General features: G+C 34.6%; 1 protein-coding gene across 2 annotated transcripts in view; it reads left to right on the forward strand.

The window, feature by feature from the left end:
• Positions 1–14698, forward strand: part of LOC144965334 (uncharacterized) — a 49527-nt gene that overhangs the window by 11683 nt on the left and 23146 nt on the right. The window contains exons 1-5 of one of the 2 annotated variants that reach the window (XM_078900574.1): positions 9908–10075; positions 11611–11781; positions 12163–12251; positions 12675–12818; positions 13627–13819. In XM_078900574.1, coding sequence (XP_078756700.1) covers positions 11635–11781; positions 12163–12251; positions 12675–12818; positions 13627–13819 — 573 coding nt within the window. In that variant the 5' untranslated portion in view covers positions 9908–10075; positions 11611–11634. Of the gene's footprint in view, positions 1–9907; positions 10076–11610; positions 11782–12162; positions 12252–12674; positions 12819–13626; positions 13820–14698 lie in introns of those variants that run through there. The other variant, XM_078900573.1, reaches the window with a different exon arrangement.

Genomic DNA, 14698 nt, shown 5'->3' on the forward strand with positions numbered 1-14698 from the left:
CTTATCTATTTCTTGTTAATATGTGTTAACATTCCGTTTAAATCAGCACCGATCATCATAATATAGGGAAATGCATCTTTTTGCGAGAATCATAACAGGAACTACAAGTATCTGTCATTTTTCTGTAAGCTATTGCTCTATGAAATAAATAATAATGTGAAATTGATTGTAAGCTTCAATTTAATTACAAAAAGAGATCAAATGAACGTTTCGGGTTTCCCCTTTATCAACAAAACAGGTGAATGAAACACCACATATGTTTTTGTAATTTAATTGAAGCTTACAATCAATTTCACATTGTTATTTATTCCTTCGAGCTTCGAGCAGCAACATTTATATTACTGCTGTCTGATGATTTGGTCTCTCCCATTATGTATTATCGGCGCTCAAGAAGAAAACACACCCAAGCAACAAAATGCACCATAAAAAATGTTGGCTTGTTTGACGGGGTGCATTTTTTGATCGGGTCCTATTTTTTTACCTGCAATCTTTGCTTATCGATTCCTTTCATACTTTTAAGACTTTTGCACGTGCGACCTGCTTTTGAAATGCCACGAAAAGGGCATGAGAAGTATAGGATTCATGTACTTCCGATTTTGTTATATAAATGCTATGTATTTAAGCTGACGATGATCATCTTATATCATTAATCGATTGCATTCGCCAATTATTCAGAAACATGTACTTGGAAGGAGGAGAAAAGCCTCGGCAAAATAAATGCGTTGCGTTGGAGGCCTTCGAAAATTTTATTACTTCAAAACAGGGACCGAAACTCTGTTCGAGTGAGTACACTCGGTTAACCATCTACTTTTATGAATAATTAAATTAACAGCCATGTTTGTTTTTATTACTTTTTTTTTCTGTTTTTTTAAATTAGTATTATTTGTTTTGATTTTGTTTTCAAGGGCACGGCCTCTTACGAGAATTTATTGATGATGATAATAAAACCTACGGAAAGAAGATAAATGAAACAAAATTTTAAAAATTGTGCAATCTTTCTGGTATTTGAAGTATGCTTAACCGTATCAGGTTCATACTGATGGTGATGGATAATACATACAATTCTAGTTTGAAATTATAGCAATTGGATATTGTATCATTGGTTCAGTTCCAGTGATAAGTCAAAATCAGAAACAATCACTAATGTCTAGGTACAGCTCCACGCATATAAATGGTTTAAACAATATATATTTTTCCTTCAGTCAAAGACACATCTGTAATTCTTGATAGACTCGATCTCTGTATCGGCTAGCTACTAAGTAGGTACCTTTTAAATTTATTTTTAAAATCTTCAACGTCGTCATATCTCTTCAGAATAGAATGAATAAAGTAGCAACGGAATAGAATGAGGTTAGATAATATGCTTTTGTATTAGTTTCTGATATTGCAGCGACAGGGGTGACGCATGAATTATATGAATAGGCCTACGTTGAGTTAATATCAAGGCTTGACACATTACAAAAGGTTTATGTTGGTAAAATGCAAAGGGGCTTATTTGTGAAAGAGTGAGGAGCGCCATTTTTATGTGGGTTTGGTAACAATAATAGCTGAGTTGTATTTGGGCAAAGTGGATGTGTAATTGTCACGTTTATTAATTGTGCAAACACTGCATACGTCGTAAGGGGTATTGGCTTGTGATAAGGACATAATGTCCATACTGGTCTCTGAAACAAGAGTATATTATTTATGTATTTATTTATATCCATTCATTGATTTATGCAGCATAAGAGAGAGACACATACACCTGATTTTCGCCAAATTGAATTTAAAGCATTCAAAATTTTGCTGACAAGTCAATATCTTCATTTATTTTCTCTGTATAATTTGAAATGATCGATTCTATCATGGTGTTGTTCGTTTTAATTTTAAGGACGTTACCTCTACACGCAGTGTGCAACGTAGTTTAAAAATGTGTTGTTGTTTTTTTGTTTTTTTTTTTTTTTGTTTTGTTTTGGCTTATACCTTTCATCTCCGTCAGAGCAATTTGAATCAAGTTTGAACCCAAATTATGTGGTTTCTCTTCAGTTTTGATAATGTCATCGGCTGGGCATCTCCGCTATTCCATCCTTTTGTTGTTGTTGTTTGCGGGGGGGGGGGGGGGGGGCGTAATTTTTTTTTTTTTTTAATAGATGAAATCAACAAAAACATTAACATGGAGCGAGTTATTAAGGGTACATATTCTGGCGACTATTTTCTCTATTTGTATATTTATTTACTCTCTTTCAAGTGACCATTAGGTCTTGAGCTGCATGAGATGATATGATTTTTGCCGGGTATATAACTGATTCTTCGCAGCGAAAGGGAAAGTTTTGTATATGGTGTAAAGCGTTTTCTTTCCTTTTTAATTTATTTCTTCTATTTGTGTGTTTGTGTGTGTGTGTGTGTGTGTGTGTGTGTGTGTGTTTGTGTTCGGAAATAGATATTTTATAGATCTTTTATTTTGATTCTCGGGATTGGTGTTGGAAACAACCCGAGTATATCCTTTTTGGCAAGGATCCTACGTTGGCGTCTATGTCAGACTTCGTGTGACCTCAGGCTAGGCACACGGTATGTTGAATCTAGTTTACTCTTGTCTTACTTTTTCTTGGGTGCTTATGACCCAAGACTGTTACGAATACATAGATGAACACAAATGCAAAATCTTTTGTTTGTCCCTTGTTAGTAGTTCACTTCTTCTCCCAGGCACTGAAATGACCAGCATATTTCACAAAAGCCGTTAAACTGATAAAGTACATTTTGCGGTAATTTGGAATCAGCTTGCCTCGATTTGAATCGTGTCATTAAACAATTTTCAAACACTGCCTCTACAAAATTCTGATTAATAAATGTCTTGATACTTGATAGCCTGCCCGCCAGTCTGATCTTTTCCCCTCTGAGTTATCTGTTCATTGTTCACTACATGTTATCTACGTTCCTGGGTTAGTCATTGCAATAAAATAAGTTATTTAGGCTCGAGTAAGGTTTTTTCTTCATTTCCTTTCTTTCACGCTTCAAAGATTATGTTATAGTGTGCTCGGTGTTCTGTTTTGTTAGTTAAGTAAATAGTATCATTCTTTGATGATTGTATCATGACAATCTTCTTTTATCATGAAGCTATTATATAGCAAAGTGTTGAGACATATGGGATAGCTGTCTGGCTATTATAATATTATTATCCTATTAGGAATTTAAAAGGTTCATTATTTTATTAGATGAAAAATATTAACAGTCCATAATTAGTCAATATAGTATTGTTACGTGATTTTACAGGTTTTTATTTATGGATTATTTCCGAAAGCATGTCTTTCAAACTAATCTTATAGAAAATAATGCTTTATGACATAAAAAGTTGCATTGAACCGAGCACGCACATCATGATTCGAAAAAAAAAAAAAAGGGGGGGGGGGGGGGGGGGGGGGGGGGGATCTGACCATATTTTGACAACTGTCCAATATTTTGTTGACAGAAGATTAAAGGTCATGTACAACTATTATTTAATGTGAATGCACTGCAATATAATTGCGGAAGGTGTTGTAATAATGAACTTTGTTATAAAGATTTGGACTACCTAAGCAAATTTTGAAATAAACAATAAAACAGGAAAACGAAAGGGTTGGTGGGATTAAAATTTTACGCAAAAGTAATTTTGATGACGTTTAGAAAAGATTTGTGAGTTCAACAATAATTACTGTATGATATGCCAGATTTAATTTTACTTGCATACTTTTATACATACATACATACTTACTTACTCATTTACTTTCTTACGTACAAACGGTTTGCAATGCCCGTCAGCATATTACAATAATTCCTCTCAATATTTCAGTATATCTGACTGTTGTTTATTTTTTCTTATAATTTTCCATTTTCGTATTTTTTATTCGCTGTAAAGACATAGCGATTTTTTTATAATGTGAGATATTTATAATATGCGTTCTCTATAATTTGTTCAATTTGCGACCATTGAACATTATTTTTGTCTTTTAATAAACATCACACCTATCGTATCTTAACTTACAAAATGTAAACAACGAACTGCTCAATTGTTATTTGTTTGCTGTTTGTTGTAATGTATGGTTTATATTCTCGATTTCAAAAAATAATACAGACTGCTTTTCAAAATCTATCATTGCAGTATATGCTTTTTTAAAAATTTCCATCCAAATCGGCATTTGCGACATACAAATAATCAATGGATTCTTCTTATTTCGTTTACTAAAAGCATTACGAATGCTAACCATGCATTGTGTTCCTATGATGCCATCCCTGTTGTTTGAATAGGAAATGCAAATGAGTATCCGCCCGCATATTATACTACCTATTTTATTTTTTACTGTAATTTTTATTTTATATCTATTGCTGTGACTCATTCGCCTCTTTTACCCCGTAACCACAGTTCACATTCCAAAAAGTGTATAATGCAATGAATTTATCTGTGAACACGCTTTGTTGTCGGGGGTGTAACACAAGTATTGATAAAGATCTTGTCGTTCGAGATCTGATCGTGTTTTCTTGACGCGCTCTCACTGCCTACACTGAAATTTTAACATAGCCCTCTGTCTGAGAATATTATGTAACATTATAGTTAACGTTTGTTTTGGAATAATGGTTTTCCCTGGGCATTAAGTAAGGCAATTTGTTGGTGACATTTTTAAAAAGTGCGCCATTGGTTAGCTAACCACTTGCACTCATATTCATATCCTTGATATGTATGTATGTATTTATGAATGTATGTGTGTGTGTGTGTGTGTGTGTGTGTGTGTGTGTGTGTGTGTTTGTGTTTGCTTAGGCCATTTTTCATATTATGATTCGTTTGTTCTATGTTTGGATGGTTTTAAGACTTTGGTGAAAGGCCAATGTGTCGTGTATGGGTCTTTATTATGTATTGAATTGGAGGGGAATATCCAAATGTTTTCATATACTCTATGGAACGATCGAGCTAATTAAATATGTATATATATATATATATATATATATATATATATATATATATATATATATATATATATATATATATATATATATATATATATACAGTTATGATCACAATGAATGCTACAAAATGACAATTAAACACGAATGGAATACAATTACCTTAACACCACTTAATGTTTCTCGACTTTTATTTATTCTATTTTATTGTATTATTTTAACTGGTATGTATATATCCTTTTTTATAAAAATGAAATCAGTCTCTTCATAGTAATACGGTGTGAGAGCGTGATATCGGTTGATATTGATATGCAAAACATTACAAGGGCATTTTGAATACCTGTCCAGTAAGTGCAGAGACTAGAGATTTATAGTGACGAGTAAATTATATTTCGATTTGTATGCCAAATCAAATATCTTCTCACAAGCTTGTCGTCCCACAATAGTGGTGACGTATTTGATATTATGTCTTTGACTTGATCGTTATTTGCATTCCGAATTCCTTTATTTCATAATATGCGTAATTGTCATTCAAATTTCTCCACTTCGTCTTTATTACTGTTATTCGAATTTCATATTTAGGCCTTGATGCGATGTAGATTACCCTGGGTCATAATGATTCCTATTTACTAAAATTCGCATGCACAATGAAACAAAAAAAAAGTTAACAAACAACAAAACAAGGTATGTACTATGTCGGTTATAAAAGAATCTTGAAAATAAATTAAATGTATACAATCGGTGTGGAAAGCTGTAACACGGGAATAACTGCTTAATCGGACCAATCTGTGACAGAATTTTTGCAATATAATTTCTACTGGTTAACGGACACCAAGCCAGTTAAAACAAAGGTAAGAATATTTTTTTTCTGTCCAGGAAGTCAAAAATATAAAATTCTCTATTGAGATGAACGTAAATGGAATCATCCCGTGTCTTCAAATTAACAATTTGGTCTGTTAATTAACAGTGGCGTCGAATGTATCACCACCAGTGACATCTATAGATATCGCTGATCACCACACATTCCCTTTTATATATTGTGAATTGTTTCATTTTAACCCAGGGTTCAATTTGTTACAACTAGATGGGGTTCTTGACCTTCCATAGTGGTCATGGATACAATTACTATGTCTTCTATTCCCCCCCCCCCCCCCCCCCCCCCCCCCCCAAACCCCTATATTTTATGTTTTCCAACAATTTTTCTGTCTTTGTCTTGGAATGAAGGGGGGGGGGGGGGGTCATCAAATGTATAGTTTTTGGGAGATGAATTTTTTTTTTTTGTCTTGTAAATCATCTCTCTGTTTTGCACTGTATTATTTTTGTTTTACATATACGATTTTAAATATTTGAGTGTGTTCCGCTTAGTGGGGACCTGTGCTTGTGTCAGGATGAGACATTTAGGTGATCTCAAACTAAGTACACTGTTAGTGTGCTCTTGGAATCTACATCTGTTTCCTATTTGAATGAATTCCCCTTTGTCTTCCCTTTTCTTCGGTGCTTTAATTGTAATTCTAGAGCTTTTTACTATCCCATTTTCTTCCTTTTTACTGGTTCTGATATGACGTAAATGTGTTGCAAGCGCCGTAAAACCAGTCAAACAAACAAAACAATCTGTTACAATCTGTTACATTATCTCTTACGTAGCCGTGGACGAAATCATTTCGTCACCCAGGACACTTAGCCCAAATTTATTTTAGTTTCTTTAACGTGGAACAGAAACCGTTTAATGTTTCGTGCAATCTTATAGACGAAATGATGATATTTACACCATACGACTCGGTCACGGTCCACACAAGTGCAATGAATATTGCATCTTTCTATCTTAGATATATTAGAATTAGTATGGCCGCACTCATATCAATTTTGATCGATTTACTTGCTCTACAATAAAAATTCTCCTTTCTTATTATTTATTTTTTGCTGTCCTCAACAAAATGGATATAATATTACATACCCGGAAATAAGCCCGTCTAATTTATAGCATTTCTAACAGTATTATTATTGATTCAGTTACAATGGGTAGGAGATGACTGTGCCTGTCACATAGACGACCCGATCAATCAGTCTGTACTGTAAGTGTGGGGTGGGCGGGGGAGGGAGTGGGACAGAGAAGCCAACTTGCGTGTAAAATACATTGGTTGTAGGATTTCCCGCCCAAGATATTCTTAGAAACTGGAAACGGTACGAATATTTTTGTAAAAAATTGTGGCATAATTAGTGTTGTTTGTAATATTTATTATTATTATTATTATTATTATTATTATTATTATTATTATTATTATTATTATTATTATTATTATTATTATTATTATTATTATTAGTAGTAGTAGTAGTAGTAGTAGTAGATTTAAGAGATTTGCAGCCCGGGGGGGGGGGGGGGGGGCTATCATTGATATAAGAACCTCAATTCTCTCTTACTTTATTAATCGCAAATAGTCGTCAGTGAAGCGAGAAAGCCCTTTCTTATTCAGGGGTTGAGACAGGGAATACTTTAGACCTTAGATCAAACATTTAGTTCGTTTGGTTTGTGCACATTGGCAACTTATGGAAAAAGAGGCCATGTCACATGGTTTGTATCGCGATAAAGTGAAAATTTTTATGTCCTTGTCCCCCGTATTTTGATCTCTCCATGTCATTGATTTGGGGGGTAAGATTTTGCCGAAGCCAATATCTTGTGATAAAAAATTGATGACACATTCCTGGGGGTTTTTTTCTTCTGAAAATTCCATGCTTTTTCAGCCGAGAGCCGATGTTATCCTGTTTTGATTAATGGTTGACTCCTTTAGAAATAAAAATATCACCGATAGGATACTGCACTCTTGGGAGGCTGCCATTTTTATCACCGTCTGACCTTTCTGGTCCGTTTTCTGCGACCATCGGGTCGTCGCCAATTACAGTCATTATATTATTTCTCTCTGGGCGAGCGCCCTTTCCCTTTGATATCCCTGAGTTATGTATGGCTTGTTCCAGTCTTTTCTCCCATCTCTCTCTCTCTCTCTCTCTCTCTCTCTCTCTCTCTCTCTCTCTCTCTCTCTTTCTCTCTCTCTCTCTCTCTCTCTCTCTCTCTCTCTCTCTCTAATAATAATAATAATAATGATAATAATAATAATAATAATAATAATAATAATAATGATAATAATGATAATAATATTGATAATATACTGATTTGACAAGCTATCTATAAATAATAGATCGATCATCAGAATGTTTATTGTCCCCATAATATGCATTCCTCATATCCTCTGTCTCCTCCTCTTCTTTTTCATCTCCTTCTGCTCTTGGTCCTCCTCCTTCTCGTCCTCCTCCTCCTCCTCCCTCATCATCATCATCATCATCCTTCTTCTTCTTCTTCTTCTTCTTCTTCTTCTTCTTCTTCTTCTTCTTCTTACTTGGTAATAATATCATGAACATGAATATTTTAAAAAGAAAGTTTTTCCATACGTGTTTGAGGAACACTTTTTGATGAGGTTATCAACATATTGACCGCCTTTCATGTTGCTAGTTTTTTGGGGGTTTTTTTTGTTTTGTTTTTTGGCCTTATGACATTCCTCGTAATGGATGACCTGTTTCGTTCATGACAAAACAGGAAAAGATTTTTTTTTTTCTAAGGCGGAAATGTCTCGCCATTATATTATTGAGGTTCACCAAAAACAGTGAAACTCCAAAAACTCTTCTCTTTCATACTGGCGTTTTATATGGCAGTTAGAGACCAAGATTAGAATTTCCTCGTGGATTGGCATTAGCCCAGCATACCATACTACATTACAATACAATATACACTGACACCTTCGATTTCTGTAGGTCCCAAGTCCCGCTATTTCTCTTCAGGTGCCTTAAAAAAAATGTTACTTTTCTTTCTGCTGAATCAGCGATTTTCATTTCCCATCTATGCCATTGCTTACACAAGGTTATGTATTATTGTCTGTAAATCGTTCAGTAACGGGTGGGCGAAGAGCAAAACCCCACCATACCATCATGTTATTAACAGATTCATCATGATGGACGCCTCTCGTAATGGTAAGTTCGCTAAGTGTAGCGTCCTGCCTACATTCTATGTCGTTTATATCCTGCCTCCGGTACACTGTTTCATCACCTGCCAAAACACCTGCGCAGGTGGTACTTTATGTTAACCCGTGGTCAGTGTTGAATGATCCAAGGGAGGAGACGGGGAGGAAATGTGTCTGATTCGAATCCCTCTTCCTCCGAATACCTGTCTATTTATCTCCTCCTTTATCTTGTTCTGTCCGTCTCCGCCCAATAACATACCTATACCAATCACATTTTTTAGCATGCACAAAATTGACCGTTCCATTCCTAGCAACCTTTTCATGGCAAATGAACACATTTAGAAAGAAGTCACATTCCTGACCATTACGCATAAGTTGTTTGACAAACTTTAATGAAATTAGCAATTCCTCTCGACATGTTTTTGCATGCTGGACTCATCCTAATGAACAGAGAAAAATAGAACACACGATTAGTCTTTTATTGGCGTAGTGGCTTATTAACTTGCGTGTCATGATTTTAAAATTTTTTTTTTTGGTTTGTTTTTTCCTTTTGTATTTTTGTTTGTTTTTGGTTTTATTTGTTTTTGTTTTTTGTAATTGTTGTTTTTGTTTTCGTTTTTTTTTTTGGTTGTTTGGAGAGGGAGGTTGTTTTCTTGTTTGTCTTTTTTCAATACATTAATGGTTTTATGGTTGAGTTGCCTACTCACGAAGGAAGTGACACATGGTACTGTAACTGGTTCGGTTTTAATTGTTTCATCCATCCCGTTTATCTATGGTGGCTTCCCGTGCTCTACTAGGAGAAAAAAAAAAGTAATATTCATACGTCAATTTTAGATACAGGGAATGATAAGCAGATGGATACAATCAGAGGAAAAACAGTTCTCTCTTGTACAAGTGTTATCATTAGTCCTCCCATCACTCACTTCAGTCAGGGCTTTGACATGCTATAGCCGCATGCCACATACATGAGTAAGCCGGAAAGGAAAATCAGTGACTCGAAATGTTGTTAGGAAGCATGTAGCTCGGAATGTCAGACCAACCTTTGGTATTGTTGTGCTTTTTTTGTTTTGTTGGTTGGTTCTATGCATTTGTTAAATTTATGTTGTTTAGAAGCGGGAAGGAATCAATATCAACGCCAGGACGACAGAAGCAGTGTGGTATTTATATAAACATAATAATATATTTTAAGAATTAAGGCCTTAAACTTGATAATTGAAATAGATTATCGGATTTGAATCATTCTGAGCATTATGTCCAATCATATCACTCACTCATCCATCCATGGACGCTACTCATGGGTGCAAGATTTCCGGCTTTTTGAAATTGATTTAAATTTATTCCCAGCATCTAGATCACCCTGAGATAATACTGTTTTGATACAGCAGGTCACATTTCAGAATAAATTTCAGGCTTTTTGGATTTGTTGGAAATGGATTTCCGGCTTTTTTTTTGCCCAACCTTCGTGCGTGCATCCATGAATACTTGATATTCTGTCTTATAACATTTGACAGTTTTTAATTCCCCCTATATTGATCACGGGAGTGTTTCGGTGTTGATGAGGCCAATGGTGTTTATTCTAAGAGATTTCAAAACAAGCTCAAACAGTGTATCCCTTCCCCCCCCCCCCCCCCCCCCCCCCCCCCCCCCCCCTCCCCAAAATGTATGGATGTGTATGAAACAGGAACAAAACAAAAAGAAAAGTACAAGAAAAAAATCATCACATTGGCTGATTTTTGGTATGATCTGTTCTTAAATTTTTCTATCTGCTTAGTCTGGAACTTACATACATGCATTGTGTTACACCAGTGCCTGATCCCTAATTTGTTGCCTGCTCTTGGAGGAGAATAAAACTTTCACCATTATTGCCTCCATGTTGAAATAACTACATGCTCCATAATCTACACTTTTAAAGAAACCCTCTTTAGACCATCATGATATTAAAAACTACAAACCCATTTCAAATCTTCCTTTTTTCCCAATAATCTTGGGGGAAAGCTTTTCACTACCAATTAACAAGCCATTCCAATCAGCTTATAGTGAAAACCATTGCACAGAGACGGTGCTGTTAAGGGGAGTAAATGATTTAGTGTATTATTAATTATAAATTATGCTGAAAGGAGCATTCCCTTTTCGTCAAAGTTTTAAGTTTTTATAAAACTTATTCAACCCCTATACTGCCCATCTCGGTATTTGAATGCAGCTAATTTTAACCAATCTTTATTTACAATTTTCTGACACAAATTAGATGCATGGTATAAATACAACTGCTCTTATTTTTACAATTTTTGTAGTTGAATAAAGTGATGCGCTCTCTGTGAATGATACAATGCAAGCTACATGAGATTCTGTAATTATAAACTATTGTATAAGGCATTTAAAGGATAATTCCTATTAAGCCTTTGGTAAGATAAGATAAGATGCACATTTCAATTTTCTATTAGATTGAGTGAGTATATTTCTTTTTTCAATTCTGAAAAGTATCAAACATTTCTTGTAGAGGGGACAGAACGAAGGTAGAGGGCTAGGGTTGAATGAGTTAAAATTGAATTTCTCGATAGCTCTCATTGTGAATGAATTTGGAATTCGTTGGTCTTATAATCCTTGTGTAAAATATTGCTCTGAATGCATCGAGTATATTTTTAAAGCATAAATAGATTTAAATGTTTTGTGTTTTTTTTCTTTTCTTTTTCAGCATCCAGAAGTTTGAGTGTCCGAGATGCATATCAAAGCTCCACATGGCTTTCAGCCTGAAGACTCGAGGGCTAGGCAGGTCAATGCCCCTCCTGTACATGCCAGATACAGAAAGTTTGACCTTTACCGGAATGTCCAGCAATTCTATTACATTGACAACCATGCCATCCAGGTATGATACAGTTGACTCCGCTTAATTGCATAACCTCAGGAGTTTGGGTTAGTGTGTCGATCAAGCGGAGAAGCTAAAAATAGCATCGAAGCGCCAGCTTTCTTGTACTACTCATATACTCTTATTGGTAAAATTAACACTAAGAAATCTCCAGCGATCAAAATAAAGGGGGAGGAGCTGGGCGGGGGAATCTTACTGCTAAGAATTATGAGATCCAGTTAAGATGAAAGGTACATATCAGAATATAAGCTTTCTAATTATGACATGTTTTGTTGTTGTTTTTTTCTTTTGTCTAATTGGAATGTTCTGGTATTCTTAATATAAAGTAAATTGCTGAAATTAACTGAAACATTTATTTTGGACATTTTCTGTCTTCTCAAGGTTGCCCAAACGGAGCATGACAATTTCACGGATCTCATCTACCACCTGGTCTACAGCCAGAACTTGCAGTCAGACCTGGACAAATGCAGGTATTGCATCACTTTTCAGTTTTTTTAATCCATTAGTCAATTGTTGATATGCCCTATGGTGGAGTGTGCCTATTTGGTAATATTCAAATGAGAATACATTTTCCAGAGTTTTTAACCCTTCTGACCGATCTGTAGTCCTTGGTTGAGCTAGTCTTTCGTCTCTGCTCAAATTGCTGGGGGGGGGGGGGGGGGGGGGGGGGGAGAAAAACACAACAAAGCAAAAAGCGTCAAGCCTGTCACCAAATCATTCATGTTTAGTTTGATGTATATCATGTTTAATCTCCCATTGTGCAGGATATTAAAATTTACTTTATTTTATTTTTTAAAAATTTAATTCACGACACTTATCATACTTTTTTTTCTCTGTATATATTTCCACTTCAAATTTACATTGTGTGTATATCATTTTTTAAAAATATCCAGAGTTATTTTTCGATGGATGACTTCCAAGAACATGTATTCCATCAACTTCAATGATGGGGCCAAACCCAACACCCCAGAGGAAGTGTTGCTTTCCTTCAAGAACAAGCAAGGGACCTATGCTCGTATATTTGAAACTCTGTGCAGGTGACCAAATTAAGTTGTTATTGTTGGCCTCTTTTTTTTTTTTTTAACAACTAAATTAATGATCTTTTGTGTTCGAATAATGATTATTAAAGAATGAATGTTTTTGTATATTATTTTCACAAATCAGAATTTTCCTGTTTAAGAGGATTACTGCTAATTCAGAACATGGAGAAATTCATATTTTAGGTTGTTTTATGGATCATATTTTGATGACGTTTTTAAAAATTAAAATCACAAGTTGATGATGGTTTATTTTTTAAAGAGTATTATAGTTAAGTCATACATTGTATCGTGCATACTGCAAGGCACAGCTTAATTGTTCTCAATGCACTTACTGAAAGTCTTGAATAAATCATTTTGCATTAAATTTGAAATGATCAAGAATTCGGATGCCCTCAGATTCCTTCATAGAAACCCTTTCATCTTTACCCCCTGAAACCATAATTTTTTGAAGAATGTATTTTTCTCCTCGTTTAGTTGTTGATTTTTTAAATTTATTAGTAAATATGGTGCTGAGAAATTATTGTGCTATTGTTCTACAAAATGTGAACATTGCCATTTTTGTATGTCATTGATAGATTAAGATTTAAATTGAGTGACATTACGAAATTAAAGAGTTTGCCATTATCATAGTTTTAATTTTTTTTCATGGGTATTAATAGACTTAATTTTATAGCAACACAAAGATAACTTCATACTTAAGATTATTTTAGAGTTGTAATACCAGTTTTGATATCCTTTCATAAAATAAGTGATTTACTACAAATATGATCCATTATTTAATCATATTCTTTCATAACTGCTTCAGATTTTCTGGTGTCCACTCCATTGTTCTGACTGGCTTTGCCAAAGGCCTTGACTACCGTCCAGGCGACAAGTTCAAGGGCAATGAGTACAACCACAGCTGGAATGCTGTCCTTATCGACAACAACTGGTACCTGGTTGACTCTCACTGGGCTACTCGATACTTGGTCTCTGAGAAGAATATGCCTGAAAACTTGGTAAGCAAATATTAAACTCAAAATGGTTAACTTAATCAGTTAATTATAAATTCCATTTATACTTATGAATATCATTTCCATTATTGAAAAAGCACCCATGTAATTAAAATCTAATTTTACCCTAAGGTAAATTTTCTTTGGATAATGAAAATGTATACATCCAGTTACATTCTTCTCAATTGAACATTATTTCCTCTCTCTCTCTCTCTCTCTCTCTCTCTCTCTCTCTCTCTCTCTCTCTCTCTCTCTCTCTCTCTCTCTCTCTCTCTCTCTCTCTCTCTCTCTCTCTCTCTCTCTCTCTCTCTCTGTTTGTTTGTTTTGAGATTTTCAATTGTGGAACTGAATGAGGGAAAAGTATCGTTTATTTTGCATGAAAATGTCCAACAGGATTGTATAGACATATTAATTATTACTTTTATTTTTTACATTCTTTGTTGATAATTAATCTTAAAACATTTGATAATCCTTTTCTGAAAAAAAATATTCCATAGCGTACATTAATAGGAACATTGGAGCCATTAGTTCATGCTTCTTGAAAAATATTTAAACTTGTCATTTCTACGACTACATAGACTGGAACAAGAACGATAACAGCCATTGTTTAGATTTTACATTCTTACGAAAGATGTCAACTCCCTTGGAATACGGGTTGTCAAGAATAGACTTATTTTATCTTTCAGGTTGCCCATTTTCAACGGCTTCAAACCACATCTTCGGGAAATCTTGAGTTCTCTCAATTCATTGAAATTATGACTTTTATTTTTAAAATTCCATCTTTTCCATATTAAATTTCATGATTAAAATTGTCTGAAATTCTTTTCCCCCCAAATGATCTGAGATTTTTATATTTAAATCACCTTTCTTCTGCTCTTTTCCATC

Source organism: Berghia stephanieae, chromosome 2 (assembly GCF_034508935.2).
Source record: "Berghia stephanieae isolate SIO BIC M18660-M18661 chromosome 2, UCSD_Bste_1.3, whole genome shotgun sequence".
NCBI classification, from domain to species: Eukaryota; Metazoa; Mollusca; class Gastropoda; order Nudibranchia; family Aeolidiidae; genus Berghia; species Berghia stephanieae.